Source organism: Punica granatum, chromosome 3 (assembly GCF_007655135.1).
Source record: "Punica granatum isolate Tunisia-2019 chromosome 3, ASM765513v2, whole genome shotgun sequence".
Lineage (NCBI taxonomy): Eukaryota > Viridiplantae > Streptophyta > Magnoliopsida > Myrtales > Lythraceae > Punica > Punica granatum.
In genome coordinates this window covers 34464029-34488109 of record NC_045129.1, presented here as the reverse complement: position 1 = coordinate 34488109, position 24081 = coordinate 34464029, and the positions used below count along the sequence as shown (strand labels likewise).

General features: G+C 41.6%; 6 protein-coding genes across 7 annotated transcripts; 4 read left to right on the top strand and 2 right to left on the bottom strand.

Annotated features, from left to right (window-relative positions):
- Nucleotides 1-2661: 2661 nt before the first annotated feature.
- Nucleotides 2662-4142, top strand: LOC116200813 (60S ribosomal protein L21-2-like). Its single transcript, XM_031531730.1, has 2 exons — nucleotides 2662-2997; nucleotides 3682-4142. Exons 1-2 carry the CDS (start codon nucleotides 2761-2763, stop codon nucleotides 3937-3939), a joined length of 495 nt encoding a protein of 164 aa, XP_031387590.1. The 5' UTR covers nucleotides 2662-2760; the 3' UTR covers nucleotides 3940-4142.
- Nucleotides 4143-4932: 790 nt separating this feature from the next.
- Nucleotides 4933-7092, bottom strand: LOC116200814 (NADH dehydrogenase [ubiquinone] 1 alpha subcomplex subunit 2). The gene is made up of 3 exons (XM_031531731.1): nucleotides 6905-7092; nucleotides 6650-6756; nucleotides 4933-5331 (listed from the first exon to the last, which is right to left on the bottom strand). Exons 1-3 carry the CDS (start codon nucleotides 6988-6990, stop codon nucleotides 5246-5248), a joined length of 279 nt encoding a protein of 92 aa, XP_031387591.1. The 5' UTR covers nucleotides 6991-7092; the 3' UTR covers nucleotides 4933-5245.
- A 511-nt stretch (nucleotides 7093-7603) lies between these two features.
- Nucleotides 7604-8879, top strand: LOC116202081 (60S ribosomal protein L10-like). The gene is made up of 2 exons (XM_031533600.1): nucleotides 7604-7758; nucleotides 8061-8879. Exon 2 carries the CDS (start codon nucleotides 8078-8080, stop codon nucleotides 8750-8752), a length of 675 nt encoding a protein of 224 aa, XP_031389460.1. The 5' UTR covers nucleotides 7604-7758; nucleotides 8061-8077; the 3' UTR covers nucleotides 8753-8879.
- A 3257-nt stretch (nucleotides 8880-12136) lies between these two features.
- LOC116199274 (nucleotide exchange factor SIL1) lies at nucleotides 12137-15712 on the top strand. Its single transcript, XM_031529570.1, has 8 exons — nucleotides 12137-12661; nucleotides 13030-13121; nucleotides 13761-13911; nucleotides 14150-14277; nucleotides 14373-14531; nucleotides 14613-14798; nucleotides 15002-15208; nucleotides 15311-15712. The coding sequence occupies exons 1-8, from the start codon at nucleotides 12424-12426 to the stop codon at nucleotides 15329-15331; spliced, it is 1182 nt and encodes a 393-aa protein (XP_031385430.1). The 5' UTR covers nucleotides 12137-12423; the 3' UTR covers nucleotides 15332-15712.
- A 418-nt stretch (nucleotides 15713-16130) lies between these two features.
- Nucleotides 16131-19208, top strand: LOC116199275 (DNA repair RAD52-like protein 2, chloroplastic). The gene is made up of 4 exons (XM_031529571.1): nucleotides 16131-16581; nucleotides 16720-16757; nucleotides 17389-17480; nucleotides 18773-19208. The coding sequence occupies exons 1-4, from the start codon at nucleotides 16235-16237 to the stop codon at nucleotides 18908-18910; spliced, it is 615 nt and encodes a 204-aa protein (XP_031385431.1). The 5' UTR covers nucleotides 16131-16234; the 3' UTR covers nucleotides 18911-19208.
- A 122-nt stretch (nucleotides 19209-19330) lies between these two features.
- Nucleotides 19331-22752, bottom strand: LOC116199272. 2 transcript variants are annotated; one of them, XM_031529569.1, is made up of 10 exons: nucleotides 22268-22752; nucleotides 22006-22075; nucleotides 21550-21674; nucleotides 21174-21223; nucleotides 21011-21074; nucleotides 20872-20927; nucleotides 20628-20735; nucleotides 20357-20506; nucleotides 19900-20070; nucleotides 19331-19817 (listed from the first exon to the last, which is right to left on the bottom strand). In XM_031529569.1, exons 1-10 carry the CDS (start codon nucleotides 22338-22340, stop codon nucleotides 19578-19580), a joined length of 1107 nt encoding a protein of 368 aa, XP_031385429.1. In that variant the 5' UTR covers nucleotides 22341-22752; the 3' UTR covers nucleotides 19331-19577. The 2 variants fall into 2 exon arrangements, with proteins under 2 accessions (XP_031385429.1, XP_031385428.1); XM_031529568.1 differs by having other exon boundaries at nucleotides 21174-21282; nucleotides 22268-22751.
- Nucleotides 22753-24081: the final 1329 nt, after the last annotated feature.

The following is a 24081-nucleotide window of genomic DNA, read 5'->3' as shown; positions in this document are numbered from 1 at the left end:
GCTCGTACCTCCTATAATTGATGTGAGGGTCATATTAATTAAGGGCGTTGCACCTATGACACACTCTCCCCAAAAATACTTTGGAAGTGATGCTTGAAAGAGTAGAGCTCGTGCAACATTCAGGAAGTGCCTATGTTTTCTTTCGACCCTCCCATTTTGCTGCAGTGTTTCTGCATAAGACATTTGGTGGATAATTTCATTATCTGAGAAATATCCCTGCAGCTCACGAGCCATAAACTCCATCACATTATCACTTCTTATAATTTCGACACTGCGCTCGAATTGATTCTTCACTAAATTGCAAAAATTAATTATTCGATGTTGGACTTCAGATTTCTAACGCAACAAATATAACCACACTGCACGACTGAAATCGTCAACCATAGTTAAAAAATAGGACACTCCATTAATAGACTTTATTCAGTAAGGCCCCCAAATATCGCAATGTACTAATTGAAATAAATGATCAGCTTTATTCATACTAAGATCGAAATGCGACCGAGTCTATTTAGCTCGCATACATACACCACATTCCTTATTCATAGTTAAATAAAAAACACACCCAATAACTAATTCAAATTTGACGTGATGGATGTCCCAATTACATATGCCATAGATCTTTACCTCTAGCATCCGCGACCCCATTAGCTTGCTCCGGGATGGCCACACGCTGCAGATAATACACACCCCCTTAGAGCTCACTCACTTCAATCGTCTTCCTCGTGACACGTTCCTGAATCAAACACAAATTAGTCATTATCTTCATCGAGCCTAACTATGTTGAGTAATTTCTGGAACAGATTCTTCGAGAGCCTATCAATTTTACTGCTGCCGGGCTGAACAGAGTGGGCCGCATGGGCCTTCAACCCACCAGACTGTTGCTTCAACCCTTGTCCCATTCTCGACCCAGAGCTATTCATCACCTCTTTCCTCCGGCTCATCTCTGCTACTGGTTTCTTCCATTTGTCCCTCTCTTGCCCTTGCTCCGTTGAATAGCCATGGAGAGCCCGACATTGACTCTTTATGTGTCCAACTTTCCCGCAAAGATAGCACGTTTTGCTGCTGCTTCTCCACTGGGAAAATTATGCCCTTCCTTCCTTTGCCCATCGCCATTTTGCCGAGAAAAGCCACCTTGAGTCAACATTCATGGTTCCGAGCAACCTGCCTCTAACTCTCCTCGTGAAGAATCATCTGGAAAATCTTATTCAGGGAATGAGGTGGCTCAGTCCTGAGGATGTTTGACCTCATGGTGCTATATTCCGGGTTGAGCCCGAGTAGGAACTGGTGAGCCATTTCTCTTTCTCGTTGCTCCACATGCTGTAAAGTTGCATCACAGGTACACTTTGGAATATGTAAATAGTTGTCGAGCTCATTCAATAGCGTTCTGAGCTTAGACCAGTACTCGGACACGAGTAGACCTTCTTGCCTCAACGAGTAGATCTCTGCCTTCAATTGGTATACTCGCGTCTCATTTCCCTAAGAGTACCTCTCACGGAGATCATCCCATAAAGCCTTCACGTTGTCAGCGTACACGACGCTTGATTGCAGCTCTTGCTCGATTGTATTGATGATCCATGAAATCATGGTCCAATTGTAAGAATCCCATCGTTCTTTCATCGGGTCACCATCAGCCGGCCTCTTCAACGTCCCATCGACAAAGCCCAGTTTATTCTTCGCCCTTAGAGCAATCTCCGTCGCCTTTGCCCATGCCATGTGTCAGCTTAAGCCACGTGCCATCCCATTGCCGAAGGACATACACAAATGGAATAACTACCTCCTCGGTCCCTTTGCTTGAATGGACATCTTCGTTCTTTGACATATTTGCAACCCAATTTCCTTCACGAATCCAATCAAGTCTCAGTCACTCTCCGCTCTGATACCATGTTAAAATTAAGCGAAAACCTCAAAGGCTTTCATTCATTCGATCAAGCTAAAGCAGTTATGTACATATAGCCCTAATACATCAAGTAAAAAGAAAGGAAAACACAAAGTTCCCTAATTTATAGAGACTATATTAGGCTAGTCAATACACAATATGATACAACACGATACACTCCACTAATCCCAGGCCAAATCTCTCGTGATAGGCCAAATAATCTCCCGTAGTACAACGAATGAAGCTGGTTTTTTAGAGAAACAGGTGCAGTGCAATGACACATATTTTCACCCAATAACCAAAATGTACCGAGTTTGATTCTCTCCGTGGTACCCCTCATTTAGTTTTTTATTTTCTCATATTAGAATCATGAATCTCATATGTAGCCTAAAAAAAAAGAAAAAAGAAAAAAAAAAGTGGGTTTTAAAATATAATGCGTGGGATCAAACACATTTTTGCAATCTATCGTAAGGCAAATATCGGGTTTTAAAATATAACACCTTCGAGATTCTGGCTTTCCTCAAATTTCCAGTTCTCCTGAACCAAATCAATCGTAAGACAGTGCCTTGGTACACCAAAGCCCATCAAAGCCCAGTGTTTAGGCCCACTAGAATTTAAGCAAAGAAGTGGGCCACTCTGGTGGGCCCTTTTGAACTATAAACGGGCCGGGCCCAGATGAAAGAAGCTTACCCTATATGTATAACTGGGCCGAGACCATTTTAGGCCCAGCAGAAGTGCGCGAGGCCCGCCATCAGCCAAACCCTAGTCAGCCTTGGAAGACTTCCCCACTCATAAAAGGATCTCGTAAATCGCAGCTAGGGTTTCTCGCACTCGCTCGGTGAACCAGAGCACGGGATCAAGCCAGAGAGGAGGTGAAGGAGAAGATGCCGGCGGGTCACGGTCTCAGGTCGAGGACGAGGGATCTGTTCTCCCGGCCGTTCAGGAAGAAGGGTTACATCCCCCTCACCACCTACCTCAGGACCTACAAGATCGGTGAGTATGTCGACGTCAAGGTGAACGGCGCCGTCCACAAGGGCATGCCCCACAAGTTCTACCATGGCCGCACCGGCCGCGTCTGGAATGTCACCAAGCGCGCCATCGGCGTCGAAGTCAACAAACAGGTCCTCTCTCCACTCCCTGTCCTCCTCTGTCGTTGTTTACTGTCACTTGGAAATGCCGAGACCGTCTTCGGTGAATGATCGTGAAATGGATTGCTTTGAAACTCGAGCTGTGGTCGGTTGTGCGTTGCAAGGCGAAAAGTCGAAAGCTTGTTGATTAGTTACTTCATAGAAATGCTGTAGGTGCTTTGATTAGTTAGCAGCTGATGAGTAGGTGATGAATCGATGATTGGCTTTGAAGTCAATATCCATGCATCTCCACGAGATGTGAGTATGAGCTCGGAGAATGTGTTCGGCGATGTTTGGTACGAGAGAATGGAATTGGAATGGAAAGGAATCGCTATGCGGGATTCCATTCCATTACTTTTCCATTCCCTCGGACAAGCATGTAGTAATATAAGTGCAGGTTTGGTACGGGGAATGGAATGGATTCGGCACATTTTTCGTATACGGTTCATTACATTTCTTTTCCATTTCCCATGCGAAGCATAGGCCAAGGCTTTAGCTTTGTAGATACGAGAGGATTTCATATCCTCGAGTGGCGATGGCTTGATATATTTGATATGACTATTTAACATGTTAGGAAGACTTTTTGAGGCTCCTTCTTGAAGTGTAATGGATATGTTGGACTCCACGCAAGGCAGTTGATCGTATCCCGTCTGACAATACTTCATTGCTGTTGCTTAGGTTGGGAACAGGATCATTAGGAAGAGGATCCATGTCCGTATAGAGCACGTCCTGCCCTCTAGGTGCGAGGAGGAGTTCAAGCTGAGGAAAGTCCGGAACGACCAGCTGAAGGCAGAGGCCAAGGCCCGTGGGGAGAAGATCAGCACAAAGAGACAGCCGGAAGGGCCCAAGCCTGGTTTCATGGTTGAAGGTGCCACCATGGAGACTGTCACACCCATTCCGTACGATGTGGTCAATGACCTCAAAGGCGGATACTGAGCTTAACAACCCCTCTGTTCGTTTCTGGGGTTTCAGTTTTTGTTTAGAGTTTTGTTCCAACTGTCTTTTCTGATTCAGATGGGATGCGGATTTGTGCTTGCCTTTTGCTGATAATTGTTAGTCTATGATCTTGAGACAGCTTCATTTATCTCAATTGAAACTTAGAGTCTTCAGACAGTTGAATACACTTGTTTACATCGAAAGCCTCTTCTCAGTCTCTGCTGAACGATCACGAGGATGGTAAAAATTGACAGATGACATAGAAGATTATTCTGGCCCCTCTTCTCATAGTTTTGGAACTTGTAGACGATGACGATTAAACTTGCAAATGGCGGTTTGTGTTTAATAGGTGTCGACCTTTGTGCGTAAATGGCGCGTAGGGTTTGCCAAGCAACTAGACTGCTATAGCTTCTGAAGTTTTGCTGACTGATTTCTTTTCTGATTATTCTTTTCGGTCTATGTAAACTCTCATCGCATTAGTCAAATAGAGCCTATGAATAACTTGAGAACAAAAACACGTGATGCGCCCGAGGTAATAGTTTATCAGTCTTGAGGGATCATTTGGAACGCGTCGCGGACTCAGTGCAGGCAAGTTTGATGAATAACCAGTAACAAGTATGTTCATATTCGAATTCTACTTGTGGATTCCCAATTGCCTGCTGCTCTTCGTCGTCCTCGCCTGACATTAAGGGCTATCCTCTTTTCATCTCCCCTTGATCTTGAACCCTTTCTTGAGGTCTGTACATAAAACGTCTAACCGACAGTGTTTGAACTTTATTCCTTTATGCTTCTCATTTTCCTAGGTTCTAATTTATGTATGATAGGGGTATTGTTCACCATATTTGGAAATACATCCCGTGAAGATGCCACCCATCATCAATCAAATGTCGTGCAATATTATTGATTCTCCAGATAATCAAATCTGCTCATCATGTATTACATCCTTCCATGTCAAGGTTCGAGGAAAGGTGTACTTGAGATCTTACATCGTCCTTCAGCAAAAAGAGATGTTACATTATCCTAGGTTACGGTCAAAAGAGGTCTTCAAGGTTTCAAACTCAAAAACAAAGATTGGGATTTTGCTATTTTTGAGATCTAAAAGATGAAATGATATGAACAACCAAGTGTCCAGAAAATCCGATGTTCATAGCAAGATAAATCTGCAGTATTGATGCATTCGTCTTACAAAGGATTTGACAAACAATTGCCAAACAAGACCAAATTGTCTCCACATGGTTTTCTCACCCAGAACTAGGTTTATTTCTTTCAGCGTGTCCCGATAAGACAGTAAGAAATTTGAGGAGTGCTACACTTTTGCAAATTCTTTCAGTGACTTGAGGATTTGCTCCTCACTCAAACCGTCCAAACGAATGCCTTTCTCTACACCATAATCTGTCAAAAGTGAAAAGACTACGTGTCAGAACAGATATAACGGAGTAAAGGGAGGTCGGTAAAGAATTGCTAAAGAGTGATTACAATCTGGGATAGCAGGGAAAGATGGAACACTATACACAATCTCAGGATTCCACCTTGTTTGGCTCCAGTTACTCACGTAGAACTTGCAAATGTAATGGTCCATCGGGAGATTCAATCGGTTAAAGGTGGTGGATAACTGAAGCAGTTGAAAGGAAAATATATACATACAAGCGTGATGTGATCAATATTTTGTGTCATGACAGAAGAAGTATATTGAAATTTTTCCAATTAGTGCAAGCAATGCAACACCTCCATATGAAGCAACCAGAGATGAACTCCCAAGCAATAACAAACAACAACAATAACGTTATCAAATTGCCTACATCATGTTAAGGTAATATGTGCACCCTTAAAAATGATATGTCTCACCTTCAGCTAATGAGATGGAAAAGGTGCTATAGCCCATGGCAATACTAGGGATGACACAATCAACATCTAGGCTAAGCGAAACCCTGTAGAGTCACTAATTCTATCACCTCACCTAACAGAATTTATAGTAGAACCAGAAGCTACAGTCGAATTTCTTGAGGGGAAAAACTAAGAAAATGAAATTTAAAACAACAATCATTGACAGAAAAATGAGGGGGAGGGGGGGAGAACTGGTATCATCGCTAACTAACATAAGACTCACTAACCGCATGTTATTCTTGTTTCTCTATTAGCAATAAATTTTAAGTGTTGTTCTGCTCCATTGACATCTTAAACGTGCAATGCACTGGAAATTTCTGTGTTCATCCTTAGCGTGTAGAAAACCGGACAGTTTTTAGTAGAAAAATTAAAAGACTAAGAATGAGAAAATCTTCATTTTCCAGGTGTTGCATCTTTTCATGATTTGATTTGCAGACACTGCGCAAGTGAAAATAAGAGCAAGAGCAAAGCAAAGTTTTTGACATGAAAAACTACATATCTCATTTCGGCAAAGAAATTTAGACCAAATAGACTGAAAAGGGCGTCGACATCTTACAATTCCTAAGATTAGCCCACAAACCAGCACGACACATTGGAAACAAGCAGAATGTGATCAGCCTCCACAGCAACATACAACAAGGTACTAGTTTTAAGTGCGAAACTTAGGCTATATCTGAGTTCAAAGTGATCAAATAACTGGAAAAGAATTGCTCCGCACTTCTGACAGATCATTAGCCGAATTTCTCAAGCAATGATATCGTGACTACAAGCTAAAGAGCGGAATTGAATGAAAAATGGGAGGTAAGAATGGAATTCGAAGAATTACCGTATCTGACCCACAACTGAGGCTCAACTCCACGGCATTCCCGGATCAATATGGGCAGCTTCGGGTTGAGCGTCTTCAGATCCTTGTAATTCTTCTCCACGAACGACCTGACAAAGAATCGAATTTGGTTAAAAAACCGGACGAACAAGCAAGAGATTGAAGCAGTCAGAGTCAGGTTTGCCGAGAGAACTAATCCTTGCAATTGAGTGATCAGTGGGATGAGCTCGAGCTCGAGGAAGATTGAAATGGGAATACCTGGCGGAGGAGCTGGCGGGCGAGGACTGGCAGAAGAGGAGCCGGAGCTCCCTGATGTTCTTCGACAGCTGCGACCTCCACGCCATTCTCTCTCTCTCTCTCTCTCTCTCGCTCGCTCTGAGCTTTTCGCCTTCAATGGAACGAAGATCGATCGGTTCTCTTCGCTTCTGAGTTCTGCGTTCCTTCTCGCCTCAGGAGAACGGAGGCCGTCATTAGAAACGTCGCAAGCCCATGGTTCGGCCCACTTCTATAGGCAGCCCATTAGGCCCATTCTCAATCCAATTGATGGGTCATTATGTCTCACTACATGTTTGGTTTTTGGCACGCTTATAGGGATGGAAATTTGTTTAACTATCTAAGACAAGAAATAGGATATTGATTTCGATGGGTTCATATTCATGTTTGAAAAGTCGTACCCGATTAAAGATCATGCCATGTTCAAGTCAAGGAGTCAATATGTTTAGACACAGCACGATTTATTAGATTGGGACTTCGAGCCCGGGACATGTTCTAAACTTAGTCAAGTATATGGTCACAACACAATACATATCGACATTCACATAGTGGAAGGATCAAGTTAAGCGTTTTTCAACTTTTCAAGCACCACCGTGCCCTTAATTTGAAAAATACATAGAAATCAAGGACGAAAACAAAAGGAAGAAAAACTCTTGGGGCAAAAATGTGAGTGTGTGAAAAAAGTAGTACGCGAGATTCGAGAACACGATCTAGGGTTTCTGCTTTCGGTTCAGCAGCCGCCGTTCGCGATTACCTATAAAAAGGCCGTCGTCTTCCTCGTCTCACTTCCCCCTCTATCGAGTTCAACCGACCCGCAACCTCGTATCATCCTAGAAGAGGTGAACAAGAGAACGCATTCCTGTTTTTTGATGAATGTTCCTGCTGATTTGATTTCGTTGGTTGTTCTCTTCTGCCGGACTTGCTCCCCGTGATGAATTTCCAACATTTTTTTAAGTTTCAGCCTTGTCTGAACAATGCTGTTGACGTCGTTGTCTTCTGAGGGAGTTCTTATTTCAATCTTTCTATCACTTAAGCCATCTTTCCATTCATGTCCTCCAAAAAGTTTTGCATTTTTCTTGCGAAGATGAAACAATGCCCTGTTTTAATGGTGATTGCGAATTGTTTGGCGGTTTCTGTGTAGGAGGAGGAGGATTCGAGATGGGTCGGAGGCCGGCGAGGTGTTACAGGCAGATCAAGAACAAGCCGTACCCGAAGTCGAGGTACTGCCGGGGAGTCCCCGACCCGAAGATCCGCATCTACGATGTCGGCATGAAGAAGAAGGGCGTCGACGAGTTCCCGTTCTGCGTCCACCTCGTGTCGTGGGAGAAGGAGAACGTTTCAAGCGAGGCCCTCGAGGCGGCCCGCATTGCCTGCAACAAGTACATGGCCAAGTTCGCCGGCAAGGACGCCTTCCACCTCCGAGTCCGGGTCCATCCCTTCCACGTCCTCCGGATCAATAAGATGTTATCGTGCGCCGGGGCCGACAGGCTGCAGACTGGCATGAGGGGCGCGTTCGGGAAGCCGCAGGGCACGTGCGCGAGGGTCAGCATTGGGCAGGTCCTTCTCTCGGTCCGGTGCAAGGACTCGAACGGGAACCACGCCCAGGAGGCCCTGAGGAGGGCCAAGTTCAAGTTCCCGGGCAGGCAGAAGATCATTGTGAGCAGGAAGTGGGGATTCACCAAGTTCAGCCGGGCCGACTACGTGAAGTGGAAGCAGGAGAACAGGATCATGCCCGACGGTGTGAACGCAAAGCTGTTGGGCTGCCACGGACCCCTGGCGTACCGGCAGCCCGGACGGGCATTCTTGAGCGGAGATTTGCAAGCTTCTGCTTGATCAACTTGTTTATGTTTCTTTGGTTTTCTGGTAGCAACTCTCAGGCCTTTGAGATACTTCTTTGGTTGATGCCAATTTTGCAATTCAATATAATTATTCTCGCTGAACATGATATCAATTCAATCTCTGCTTGAACAGTTAAACACGGTGTAAAGCATGAAGCTTCGAATTCACTAGAAGTACTTCGATAATCAAGTCGATAATCTGAGCACACCTCATTTTCTCACCCAAAATAAAGCAAAGGCTGATTTTTGCGTTGGAATGATTCTCAAACTACCCGTCTCACTCGACTCTCTATTTTTCGATCGAACAGGCAGTGGCATGTTTCAAGAGTTATCTCAGATATGCTCGTATGTCACCATTGACAGACAGACTTAGGTCGATATGCCACCGGAGATCTTATCAATCAATTTAACCATTGATTTGATGAATTTTTTTATGGTTATGAATGTAAATTTCTCTAAAGATTCGAAATTATAAACTCACAATTTTTTTTGTTATAAGAGATCTATGAATTCAGCAAGAAGAAATAAGAAGAACAAGCAAATGGCATGGAAAATCTACAGCGATATGTATTGTTGTATTATACTTCATTCCTTGTAAAATTTAAATCCGAATATTAATCAACATATCATATCATATATGTAGTTTCAAATTTTCAATAGATTTAAATTAGGGCAAATAAAAAAAAAAAGAAAAAATACGATCTTCCCACAACGTACCACTTGGTATAACCAAACTGACCAAGTGGGCCTAAAGTTATTTTTATTAAATTTTATTCTAAAAACTAGAAAAACAATAAAAAAATCAAAACCATAATACGGAAGAGGATGGGAGGGGAAGCCATTAGGGGCGTCAACTAAGGCCACCACCAGCGTAATCAAGGTCAAGTCACGAATGACCATACAGTGGCGTTGTATGACCATTTGCGACCTTCAATGAGGCTCCCGTGATTTAAATAAATAAAAAAAAATAGTAAGAGGGAGAGTCGATGGTAGGGGCCTCATCGGTGGCCACTACCCTCCAATTGAGATATCAGGTGACTTTAGTAGTCGCTAATGACCCTACAGGGACGATAGCGATCTTCAGCGAGGCTTTCACCACCCAAATGTGAAAAGAAAAAAAAAAGATTTTAAATTTGAAAAGGAAGGTGAGGGTTGGCTACGCCAGCCACCAGTCCCCCAATCAAGATCGTTGTCAATATTTGTTGTTGCAGGAAATCCCCTCACTCTCGGCTTCCCTCTTTCTTTCCCTTTCGCAAATCCTTTTTTTTTTTTTTTAAATCAAGAGGTTGGGGTGACATTGGAGGCCACCGCCACCCTTATAGGGTCAGCAACACCCCAATGCAGGGATGATGACAGCCGACGAGGTCTCAATTCCAAACCCCTCATGTCCTCTTTCACTTTATGTTTTCATTATTTTTTCAATAACACTTTTATTTTTGTTAGAACAAATTTTTATTAAAATAGTTCTATAGGCCTCAATGGTCAATTTCGATGACCCACATGGCACCATTAAATGCCACGTTGGCAAATTTGTTAAGATTAATGAAAAAATTCGTTGTGTTAAATGTGATAACAAATCTAATGTTTGTTTATTTACATATAAAAAAATAATTCATGCTAAAAATATAGAAAACTAGTCTTGAAGCCCGCACATTGCGAGGGCACTATTGGTTGTTCATATTTTTTACAATCCACTGGAACACAATTCCAATTCTGTATGAGAGAAGAGGATTTTCGTAGGAAAATGTAAAGTTAAAATTAATAAAAAAATTGTGAAAATTTATGTCCATATTAAATAACAGAGACTCGAAGAGTTAGTTGATAGAAATATCCAAAAATCCTATCTAAAAAGCTTTTGTGATGGAGGGCTCTCATTCGCCGGAAGCTAATCAATTTCTTTTCACGTAAAAGAAGTTGACACGTGAAATATAAAAAAATTAATTATTTCAACAATTTGATGAATTAGTTGCGAAATATATTTTATAACCTATTCAACCATGTGGTATCAGTAAGAAAATGTAATAAAATATACGATATAAATATAATATATTGAAATTTCAATATCAATAATAAATTTGTCACATAATTATAAAGTAGAATAAAAGTTGTACTCTATGTATGCCTAGGAAATGAGGAATTAATGAAACAAAAATTTACTCGCACTAAAAAATTATAAAAGGCATAGTATTTGAATACTTCAAATTTCATTTTAAATATTTTTTAAATGGAACTTGTTTTTGTGCAAATTACATTCGACATATTTATATTATCAGTGTTTTTGTTATTCTCATACTTCATTGAATAGAAACACTCATGTTTATATATAAGTTATTATTATAAAAAAGATGAGTGAATAGACACTCAATCATGAATCAAGGAAATAGTCTAAAATCTTACGTGACAAGCTCTCATTAAACGAGTGGTGGCCTCTCATCGAACAAGCCTAAGTCAAAATTAAATTACCTATAATAGAATATATTTTTAATTATTTACCATTCAATTATTGTTTAAAAAAACCACGAACATTTTTATTTCAGTAATTTTGTTCCATTACCTTCTTTTTTTTTTCATCAGACATTACTTACTTCCAACCACTGTTATTAGAATCGGACCAGACCGGCCGATCGGATCGATTCGATCGGGAACTGACACCTTGTCCGATCCGGTTCTATGAAAAACTGAAATTGCACATTTAGACAGGTGATCCCATTAAATCGGGCCATTTTTTGACTAAACCCGTACGAACCGGCCAGTTCTATGGGTTTGCTTTTATTGAAAAATTAATATTGCATGCATTGAGACTTGAACCAAAGACCTCAACCTCCCTGAGAGCCACATGCTTAGCCTCTTAGGCATTTAGGCAATAGCCATATTTGTTTACTTTTGATCATTCTTTATCTCTTGAAGCATAATAAAGGAAGAAACAACTTCAATAAAAAAGTTTCTTTTATTCATTATTTCAATTATTTGAATTATTGTGTATATATTTAATATATTATAATCTTTTTTAATTTTATATGCATTATTTATTATTTAATTATATGTACGGTCCGACCCATCGAATTTCCGGTTGAACCCATAAATCCGCGAACCCATACATCGACCGGTTCAGTATCCGGTCGGTTTTAATAACACTACTTCCAACCACAGGCCTTCACGTAATTTACATACCGAAAAAATTTGGAGGGAAAATACTAATAGACGGCGGTTACTTAACGGATGTATTATTTTTCTTCCACGGAGCAAATATACCAATTCTTCATATGAAAAATGGAAAATGACTCGAAAAGAAAAGACGCGACATTTCTCCACCCAATCCATGCCGAGCCCCGAGAACCGCTCGATCCGAGATCAACGGTCCTGATGCTACTCGATGACGTGTAACCCCGCGTTCATTGCGATTCCCCGAGCCACCATCGGCCCGCAGTCGTCATCACCGTCTCCCATCCTCCGTCGTCCTCTCCCTCCATATATTAACCAGCCAGAAGCCATCTCCCAGAGAAAGAGAGAGAGACCTGAAGCTTCCATTGAATTAGCCAATAAAGAGCTTACCAATCAGTGGAAAGGTTTCTGATCAAGGGAGAACTTCATACAGAGGCAGAGGGAACGAAAAAGGTCGCTCCCTTTCTTTGCTGAATCGAGTCTCTGCATCGTCGTCTGTTGTTAATGGCGCGTGTTTCTCATATACTTTGGCTGCTGCTGCTGCTGTTTACGGCGGCGGCGACTGCGGAGCGCGTGAATAAAACCGCCGCCGGGGGTCTGTTCTGGTCCACCGCGAAAGAGGAGGCCGATCTCGTCAGGAAGCCGGACGCCGAGGACGATCCCACGGCTCCGGTTGTCGACGACCGCGACGGCATCGATGGAGGATTCTCTTCGCTCGACGGAATGTTGCAGTGGGCCATAGGTACTGTTCTCGTGTTCGTGCTCGGTCCACTGGTACTTGTTTCAGCTTAGATTGGTTCCTTGTGAGCTTGAATTTGCAACATTTTATGGATTGAGGGGACTCAAGTTTGCTGATCAGCCAGTGACGAGAAGATAATTGTAGAACTTTTTCCGTAAAAGTGGTTTTTGATTAGAAAGAAGGCCGTGTATTCCGCATCGTGATGCCGTGTTAACCCATTTCGCCCTATAGATATGCGAACAGAAAGAAGCATTGTATTGTTAATGATTCTAACTTTCTCGTGGGGTGGTGAAAGTGATGTGGTTTGGTGAATTCCATCCTTGCTTTCGATTATGGAGCTCTAAATGGAAGATCTTTGGCATATGAATCAGGTCATTCTGATCCAGAAAAGCTCAAGGAAAGTGCACAGGATGTCCAGCGAATGTCTCCCAGTGAACTCAAGAAGCGTCAAATGGAGATTAAGGTTAGGCTTATGTCTCTATTTCTGATCATTGTGAATTTGACTGCTACATGTTTTAGTATTAGCATGGAAATATTTGCAGCTTTTATAGTCGATGGCTTGTCTTGCATTTCCGGACATGAGCATTTATGTTGCAGTATTATTAGTATCTCTTGGGAATGAATAATTAACCAGTCAAAAAATACCTTTTTTTATAACAAACTGTTGATGTTCTACGTGTATACATTGATATATTATCTGTTTCAAGATTGATATCTCAAAGACTAGAAAATTACCATCAGGAGCTGCCACGCTCTGCATCTTTCTTTTGTTGGAGTTTCTTTGTTCACAAATTATTCTCTGGGAGAGTCTGAGCCATCAATTTTAAGAGATTAGTTTGATCACAGAGCAACAGTACTTTAGCAGTTTTCTTAATGGTACTCTACATAGCACATGAAACTGGGATGAATACCTTCTATCAAAGTGATAAGTTTGGAATCCAGACTACTGAAATTGTAGGAACACTCCGTATGCCAATATGTCCTTTATGTGGCTCGTCTTATTTACAGGTTCAATTTCTGTGGGTTGCATCTTTAACTGGTAAATTCCAACATTTGCACTTGGTTGACATGTATTTTTGTACCTATGCTCATTTTATGACAGGAACTCATGGAGAAACTAAAGATGCCATCAGATGCGCAACTGATGCAAATTGCGATAGATGACTTGAATAATTCATCTGTGTCTGTGGAGGATCGCCAACGTGCACTGCAAGAGCTATTGATTCTTGTAGAGCCTATTGACAATGCTAATGGTAAGTCATTTTGCTGCGCAAGCTTTTTTATTCTTTGTGGATAGGCGAATATTTCCTGATGCACATGTATCTCCTGCTGCGCTAGAACACAAATTGATCTAATTAGATTGTTAAAATCAATTTGCTGGAGCAATATGTTTTGCTTCTGGTGTGTAGTTCCTTTGTTGACAATGCTGTATTCCTTGTTATCCTTTCTTTCCTCCGGTTAAATTTGGACTGTTCTGCTCTTGCTTTTCAGACTTGAACAAAATTGGGGGTCTTGCTGTTGTTATAAGGGAGCTCAATCATCCTGAACCAGAAATAAGGAAGCTTTCTGCCTGGGTCATTGGTAAAGCTAGTCAGAACAATCCACTTGTCCAGAAGCAGGTATAGCTCCCTTCTCTCCATATCTCTTTTTGTTTGCCCGGCATATTCCGATGGACTGTAGGATCATCAAATTACAAATGCCTTGTCTCTCTCAGGTGCTGGAGTTCGGAGCACTGTCGAAATTAATGGTGATGGTGAGATCTAGCTTCGTGGAAGAAGCCATAAAAGCATTATATGCTGTTTCAGCTTTGATTCGGAACAATTTTCGTGGTCAGCAGATGTTTTATGCTGAAGCAGGAGATCTGATGATTCAGGTAAAGTAGTTCATATTATGGAAAATTTTTGCTGTCAACAATTTTATGGTGGCTTCCGACTGATACCTAATGGATTTTCAGGATATTTTGACCAACTCGAGTATTGACATAAGGCTTCGGAGGAAAGCCGTATTTCTTGTCGGGGACCTAGCAGAATGCCAATTAGAAGCAAAAGATGAAACTGAGCTGCCTTTCTTCAGCAACAGCTTGTTCTTGAAGTCTCTGGTTGATCTCATGGCTTCACCCGACCTTGATCTTCAGGAAAAGGTGCTTATTTCTCTATTAATTGTTGTAATCGATTTTGTACTTCTTCTGACTTTCACCTGCTTCTGTTTTGATAGCTTTGCTTTGGAACTTAGATCGAAAAATGGACGTATTACTGCATCGACAATTTTCCCTGCTGATTACTGTCTGATGCACACTTTGGTTAATTCGATTAAAGTGTTGCTTATTTTATGATATTTTGATAGGCGCTTCTTGCCGTTAAGAGTCTTCTCCTTCTTAAGACGACCGAAGCTCGAGTGTTCAAGGAGTTCTGTGGTTTGGACGTGGCATTAGATAGAATGAGGCAGCAACTACAGGGTCTAATGGCGGAAGAGTTTCAGAGAGATTACGCAGTGGATGTTGAGAGCCTCAGGAGCGAAGTCGAGCTAATTTTTCACCGGAAGCTTGGGAAGGTGGCTTAAAAACATTCTCTTTCATTGCTAGTCATTATACATGTGTTTTGCCTGTTCAATTTGCAGACACAAGGTAACCCGATAACTTGCTGCAAATTGCAGGTAACACATGTTCCAACATGATCTCACTGAATATCGGTTTTCAGCCAACTATGGTTTTCATACCATGTAACATGTCTTTGGGGGCGTGCAATTGCCAATGATTTATGCGCCAATTTGCTCGGGTCAAGGCGAGTCAGATGCTCCGGGATGTTAAAACTAAGGTCGCAAATTAGCCTTTGTCAGGATTTTAGGAGATTGATTGATCTAACCTTTGTTGAGATGGACGAATAAGATATATAGAGAGGTACCATTGGAAGACTGGTTGCCTTTACTGTTGTGAAGTATGAGATGCAGCAGCATTGTACGAGGCAATTTCGTCGACGCGCGAATTCATCGATGCTGTACAATTTTCCGAATAGATAATACACATGAATGTCACTGCTTTTCAGACCGATATTGTTACGACTGCTGTTCATTGAGGACCTTGATAATTTGCTCCCTGTCACATGACCTCTGCTCCCGGCTGCTTGTGTTTGCTCATTCGAACAACTACTCACGCTGACATTTTTCCGAAACTCTAGACTCGAAAATGCTAATACGATCATCAAAGAGTTCCAGTTGACGTGTTTTGGAATCGGTAAATGGATAGTAGTTGTTCATTTACCATAGAAACAATGTTGATGATTGTACGATATCGAGAAATTTTATGACATAAGGACGACTTGAGGACGACACGGTGTTATCGTGAAAGTTGTTTCGCTCAAACATCAGATCAGTCCTTCAATATTTACCGGAAAAAAAAAAAGATCCTTCGAGGAAAAAAAATTATCAATGCAATCTCTCTTTTTTTTTTTTGATTTTTTTTCTGAAAAAAAAAGAAAAGTGATCTGCCACTACTACCCGTCTCCTTCGTCTTCTTGTCTGTTCCGTTTCAACTTTCAGACCAGGTCTCGTCCTTTCAGGCAGAGTCCACGCCGCGGCAAAATGGCGCTGCGGAGCAGCTCCTCCTCCCCCTTCCTCCTCCTCCGGAGCTCGTTTTCGCCACCTTCGCCCCGCTCCGGCCGGGCCAGCTTCGGAGCCCCCGCGCCGTCTCGGCCTGGCCTGGTGCGCGCTGTCGTCGGCGGCGGCGGCGGCGGCGCTCCGGGGAGCAGCAGAGGGCCGGTGCAGAACTCGAACTACGTGGTGCCTCTGGATGGCTCCCCTTCGTCCTTGCAGTCCTCGGTCATCACCCGGCCGCTCGTCGAGATCCTCCGGGACCTTAACAAGAGGATCCCCGATAACATACTCAAACCTCGGGTCTCCGACGATCAGCCCTCCCACTCCATTCCCTGGTAGGTTCACCTTTTCTTTTTCAGAGCTTTCAGCAGCAACAGCTGCTGGCTGCGTCAGTATACTGTTGGATTCGAAGAGTTTTGACTTCAGAATGCTCCCTGAGCAGACTGTAACATGATCACCGTGGTTCTTTTCAGGTACCACGCAAATCGGATGCTGAGCTTCTATGCTCCTGGTTTGTCAATTCTCTTCCGACTTGTAGTTGTTTTTCAACTTTTTTCATAGATAACTTCGCCATGCTAGTCTCTTTGATCTGACAAGCTTATTCTCCGATTTCCTCGCATTCGCGATCCTCCAATACTGTAGCTGGTGTTATACTATATCTTTAGCAGGAAAAGTCAATTGCATAAGGTTGTCTACATGATCCTTCCATATCGATGTCATCCCTCATTGCACTGTTCCATTTGAAGGACAGGAGGACATAAATATGTTAACCGGTCAAACCCGATAATCTGCCCACAATTGTCCGTTGTGCCGTATTCATGGCTATTCCTTTCTTCTAGTAACTGTTGTTCCTTGCTACCTCTCCATACAGAAATGCACCGTTCTTTAAGGTTCTGGGCACATATAGTGATGTAATATGTAGGTGATGCTATGGATAGGTATGCAAACCCAACTAAGGCAGTATTATGGATCAGAGTCGCATGATTTACTGTGAAGTCCTACTGTTGGAAGTTTTATCTAAACCTCTGGCTATCTGTCCAAACTTCTGAGCTTTTGTTCATTCTTATAAGTCCAAATAGATACAGATCATTGCTTATGTATTGCGATTCTTGTTAGATCAGATGTCAGCAATTGATGTGCAGGTTGGTGCGGAGAAGTACGAGATGTCATATATTCTGACAACGGAAGTGTCACTGTGGTATATCGAGTCACGGTACGGGGGTCTGATGGAGAGGTGAGACTCTTCCTTTCCTTCCTATGTTGAATTTGATTGCTTGAAGATCTCCTTTGTTGGGATATGCATCTTGTGCAGCATACTGGTTTATGCATTCGTTCTTTTGCATGTTGAGCTCTATTGGTTTCTTCTTGATGTCACTGAACATAGTCTGCAATTAGTGAGTCCTTCCCCCCAAAAGGAGAAACAAACACTAGGACCATATTATGGCATTGCTTTCTCTGAAGAACCATGCTCTCCAACTTCAATATCATGCATTGCTTGGTTCTCTTACCAGTGACTTTATTATCTCATGGAAATATTTGGCGCTACATTCTTAGGTAAATAGAATATTATTAGATGTACTCAGGAATCTCTAGGGCGACTTAGATATGCATTATGGCAGATCTTTATATAGTCTATATAGTTTGTTATATTACTGTCTGATTGTGACTTCACTTGAAGGTCGGATAAGGATTGAATTCCACTTGAATGCTTCTATAGCTCGAGTCCGGTTATCCTTCCTAAGTATGTATAGATGGATTCATGCTTTCTTTCTTTCCTTTTACTTTCTTTCTCTCTTTCTTTCTTTCTTTTTGAGTCCTAGCTTCTGGTGAAGCTCAGGGTGGTCCGGGTTAGAGTTGATAGGTTATACTGGGACAGAAAAAGGTAAAAGCAGCTATAAGGGTTTGCTTTCCTTTCTTAATTCTGATGAGGAAAGGAAGGTTAGTGGAGTTCTTCATTCTCCTTTAGACGCATTCAAATAGAAGGATGAAAATATCTGTCTAAGATAAAACGGTGAGTGACTTGTGCAGTTTTCTGGTCTGCCAGCACGAGAGGCTAAATTAGGCATTGGAAGTTGGATTTGGAAGGATTGAATTGATTAAAATATGTTGGCACGAGAGAGCTTCAGGATAAAATATATTAGATGCTGCGTGCTCTTCTATGCCCGCATTAAGAATCCTTGTATTTTGCAACGAGTTAGTTATCTTAAAACATATACTCATGGAGGAAATAGAACAGATTTTCTCTGATTTGCTCGTGTCATTTTATGCAGAGCTGTGGGTGGATTGAAATAAGTAATTGTGACAAAAAAAAAATCGTTTTAAGAATTTAGAAGGGTGGAATTGAGGATATAGGGATCATTATCAAAGCGAGAACCAATATTAGGCTTCTTTGTCCACCATGAGGCCACATTGTTTTTCAGATTCATTGCGTCCCAAAAGTCATGTCATTTACATTCGCAGGCCTCATTTTTGTCTTTTATTCATCAAAAAGTTTAGCACTGATGTGGGCTTCGCATCCTCTTACAGGCACACCGAGAATCAACTGGGACAGTATCATGTACCAATGACGGCTTCATGGATCCTGTTGCTGCAGCTGAGGAAATAGCTTTCTGCGGAGCATGTGCACGGTTTGGCCTTGGTTTATACCTCTACCACGAAGAATAGAACCTGTACACATGAAGGGCTTCATAATTGTTTGCTCTATATCAGGAACTCGGGATGTAGATTACATGTTGTCGTTACCATGTAAATATAGGATAATATAGATCAGACGTGGCTGGTGAATCTTTTGTAGGGTTTTGTCTAATATGTAGCAGTAGTCAATAATTGCTTCATTGGAAATAGGAGGAGCTTATAAATTATGGAGACGCGAATATTTCCATCGTGTAGCTTGAGGTTGGCCTGTGCAAAGCGTTGCACATTACTATGATATAATGCCATGTGTTCTTTTCGAGTTTCAGTCCATTTTCAATGTTGAACCAGCAGCATAGCCAGAGATCGTATTTCAGCTGACTCTTTCAAGACTGAGTCGAACAGTGTAGTTGAGGCCAGCCACAGCAGAATGAATGAAATTTTGCGCAAATCTACGAAAGAAGCGGCTTTTTCCTACGTAAGAGGTGCCTTTTGTATCATCATTTTATAACTGACATGTCTGTATATATGAAATCGTAATCCTTTTGCTGCCAACGGAATTGCACAAATAATTGACAGGGAAGAGACTTTAAAGAGAAGATCTGTATAATTCTTGTGCTCCATTTGATGATCGATGAAGTATATATACCATTGTCTGATAGATTTCTTGGATGTGGCTCTATGCTCGACCCTCAGCTCCTTATGACCTTAAGAGTTTGGGACCCATGTTCGAAGACATCCATGACGTGATAACATCCACCAAAAGGTTGATGTCCTTGGAGCTGTTTGCCTGAATGACCCTTGACCTCGAATCGACGCCAAAGGAGCTGCCCATCTCTTTGGCAACTGATTCCCAAGGGGTCCCGACAGTCAGACTTGCTATGAACTCGCTCCCACGATTCACAGCATCTGCCATTGCCGGTGGCACGTCGGGTAGAGCCTGCAACTAGGAATCATGATTATCTTTTGCATCTAGAGTAGAAACGACCTTATATTTAGTAGTTGGAGAGATAACAAATCACCTGCAGCAAAGGGAGGCCGTGGTCCCCGGGCAATGTCCGTATTGACATGTCCAGCATAGAACTAATAGCCGCTTCAGAACTGAGGACCTGTGCTAGCGTGGAGGTTTCGTCGATCGTATCGTCTTTGAACTTTATCAGAAGGTTCCTTGAAATCCCATAATATGACTTCACCTGGAAAAGAACCGAGACCATCACAATTAAGAAGAGATGCAATCAACGGGAGCTGAAACTCTGAAATCACAGAGAAGCGTTACATCTATCATATGAAAATTCAAGCATCTAATCTACCTTGCCAAAATCTCAGGCCAAAATGTAGTTGTGCATTAAACGCTTAAAATCACTGATGACGTCACAAGTTCCACAGCAATTGCACAGTTTTGATGGTTTAAAGAGCGAAAGTAAATCGTCAAAATAAAGGTCCTTAACATGAATAAGACTAACGCATGGATTTACGTACAAGGCGTCGAGTTTCTTCAGGCTTGGGAGAGAAATCTTCTCTTCCCTTAACCAAGTCCATGTACAAAGGAGGAAGTTGTTCGACTAAAGGAAGAACTTGCTTCATAATGGGAGGGCTAAGGCTCTCTAATTGCTTCATTGTCATTTCTGCCTGTAAGTTTATACAGAAAAAAGGCAAATCTCTATAAGAAGTCAAAAGGAGAAAGATAATGGCAAAGCGGCCAGTGCCCATTACCAGATGAAAACCAGCAGAACTGAATCTATATTCTTACCCCTAGTCGGACTGTTGGTGATGATACAATTTGCGACAAAAATGGTCCGAGACTTTGTGCCATTGGAACAAGTACAGGTGAGAACAAAGGAATAGCTAAGCTCGCCTCCTGTGAAACAAAACTAACTAACTCATCAAAAACAAGTTCGGAACAAAACACCTCCGCAGCGCTTACTGTCAGGACTGGGCGGAGAAATTAACAAACCCCTGTTCATCATGCTTAGAACAAGAAAAAGCAGGAATACCTTGTTATTGAATGCCATCAACACATTCCCATTTCTTTGCACAGCATATCTTGATCCTTATGCCAATAAGAAAATAAATAATAAGTAGTCCAATCAGTCAAGAAATCACAGTAAACGGTACTATGAAAATATTATTTACCGATCAACAGGTGTATTACAGATCCCAAAGAATGGCCCATGCCAAAAGTTGGAAGGTCATGTACCTGAGCAGAAAGTCGAGTAAAGTTCCTCTAGTAATATTTCTATCTGAAGTGAAATAAAGTACATAACTAATTTTCAAAACATTCCACGGGAGGACTCACCGTCTCTTGTAGAAACCGGTAACACCGATCAAATTTGAACTGTACTTCATCTGCAATGAAGAAGTGATCAAACCCACTGGGATACGGTGTCGCAATCACTAAAACACCCCTATATCACAACAAAAGCTTCAATTATGCTTCTCTTTTAAATAAATACCACTCTGTCATAATCCACCAGCTAATAAACATGCAAGTCACGAATTAGATTTATTTTTGGAACAGAAATTGAAGCTAAACTAACTCAAAATTTCAGATCATTTTACTGTTATCCTGACACAAGCATGTTCAGGTCTACTGACCATAACAAGATGATAATCTCATGTAGCAAAAGCAGCACAGCTGGTAAAATTCAACTCTCTTAGAGAAGGAAACTCACTTTTCTGCAAGCCGCTCAAGAAATAATCGATAAGTAAGCTGCGGTGCTGCTCCCACGAATATTCCACCAATGAAATGTACAACTGAAGTTGGTGGTGAGTCTCTCGGTTTAAGGACCCATGCACCCTGTGGCATTGAAAAAGAAAAGCTGTTTAAAACCGGTGCTTCTTTTCCTTTACCAAGTAGCAAATTTCCCGAAAAAATTTTACGGGTAGAGAATTTCCAACCAACTATGTACTGGCACTAGAAAACCATTAGGAGTGTGAGAAATGTAACCAAGCTATCAACAAGCAGCTCCATGAAGAGCACACTCCAATCAAATACATTTTGGCTATTCAACAAGAAGAGTCAAGCCGAATCACCGCCGTGCACCTCAACTCGATGATCATTTGGGGATCCCTAAGTGCGATTTCAGAACATGAATATACATAAAAGACCACGAAGGACATCGGAATACCTCGATTTCGGTCCAGTCACCTGAACCGCCCCAAGCATTCTGGGATTGACGTACTGTCTCTGTAAGTACCCTACATATGTAGAAGACCACTGATTACGCACGAAACACAGTCATGACAAGGAAGAGCAATACCCGCTTATTTAAGGGGGAAACACTGTTCCTTCCATCGTTAACAAGCGAAAAATCTAACTTGACAATGGGAAATTCAACATTTCTTGTTCACAATTTCATGGAAGGATGCTGCAGAATTTCAAAGTGGTACCTCTCAATTTCACTGTAGAGTCGAATTCCAGTCGATTGAGACGGCGGCGGTTGCTGCCTCCGGCTTTCATCATCGTAGCTGCAAGAGATTGTGCTGCGCCGGCGGGGCTTCCCGACAAAGAACTGGAGGCGATGAGGGGACTCGGAGGAATACGGGGTGCTGCGAATCAGAACTTGGCTCAACTTTGAGTCGTTACCGGCACCGAAGCCAACCCGAGGGTGGGGATGGAGCTGAACCCAACTCGCCATCTGCTCGCACACGCTACCTGCCGTGCTCTCGGACAACTCTTCTCCTCCTCTTGTCCTGATGAGCTGAAGTTTGCTTCGTTGACTGATAGAGATGAAGATTGAAGCTTTGCGGGCTCAGCTCAATATACTTTGAATTAGCGGAGATGCAGAGAGAGAGAGAGTTCAAATTCAACCCGACGCCATTGGCGTCATCTTCCTCGTGTTCGGCTTTCACCAGCGAAAGCGAAACTTACGATCTGCGAAATATTGATCTTTATTTATTTATTTATTACACTAACATATAAATTTCGACAGTTAATAATAATAATAAAAGTATCCGAAATTCCAAAACCGATCGGAACCTACCCGTTAGGGTAAGGTTCAGGTAGCTCGTATTGAAAAAAGGATAGGTTCCGGATATTAAAATTAGGAACCGGTGAAAATCGATTTCGATTCTGGTTCCTGCCTACAAGGTACTCGGAACCGATTATTTATTAAAATAAAAAAGATGAAAGAGGAAATTTACTGTCTCCTCTAATGAATCAGAACAGAGACACTTTGTTGTGTGTGGTCGTATTATGGATATTTAATTTTGTTGATGAATTGACGAGACATATATATTTTTTTGTCGTGGATTAATCTAAATCAATGTTGATATTCTATTTGGCGTGATTACTGATTATATATGTGACATTTTCGATTTTATTTAGCGAAATAAAAAAAATTACAGGTTCCAACAGGGTACCGAAACCTATGGTATAGTACAAGTTCCGGTTTCAGGATTCAACAGGGTAGGGTTCGGTTTCAAAATTTTGGAACCTGTCAATTACATGATAGGGTTCGGGTATCGTGAAAAATACATGGTACCCGAAACCGATAAGCCCTAATCCATTGTATTATTTCATGGGATAATTGCAATGTTCGTATTAAACTTGTTTTAAATCTGAAGAGCGAAATTCATCCAAAAAAAGAAAACCTGGAGAGCTAAACCACATCTTGAGCTATTGCTCAAGTTCGAGCTTAGCCAAATGCGAGCTAGATGAGGAAATTCGAATTAGGTTGAACTTCGACTCGAAAGGAAACACCAGGTTGAGTCCAAGTCCAATTTTGAGCTCCATTGCTCCAACTCGGGCCGAGTTTCACCTTTGTAACTCTTTACCTAGTCACATTGATGATAGATTGTAATGTCGATTTTATGTATACGAGGGAAGGAGTTAGAATAGTGAATCTTGCCGGATTCATTTCCCTTCCCCTCTTCTTAACGCAAATATTGCTTTTCTAATCATTTAAATTTCATGACAAACCCGCCAGGACGCCTATATTTGGAACCCTCAAATGCCAAAAGAATATATTTATAATGGAGAAATATAAACCAATCTCCAATGTATTCATTTAATTATTCATCAAAAAATGTATCCATTTAACCGGAAAATTAATAAATAGAAATAATACGAAATCTCGATCCGTAAAAACAACAATCATCATCCGATAAAAGGGACAAAAAAAATAAAAATAGGAAAATGACTTATTAATCTATCTGCGATCCATTTATTTATTTTTAGAATATTTGTATTTATTTTTGCTTCA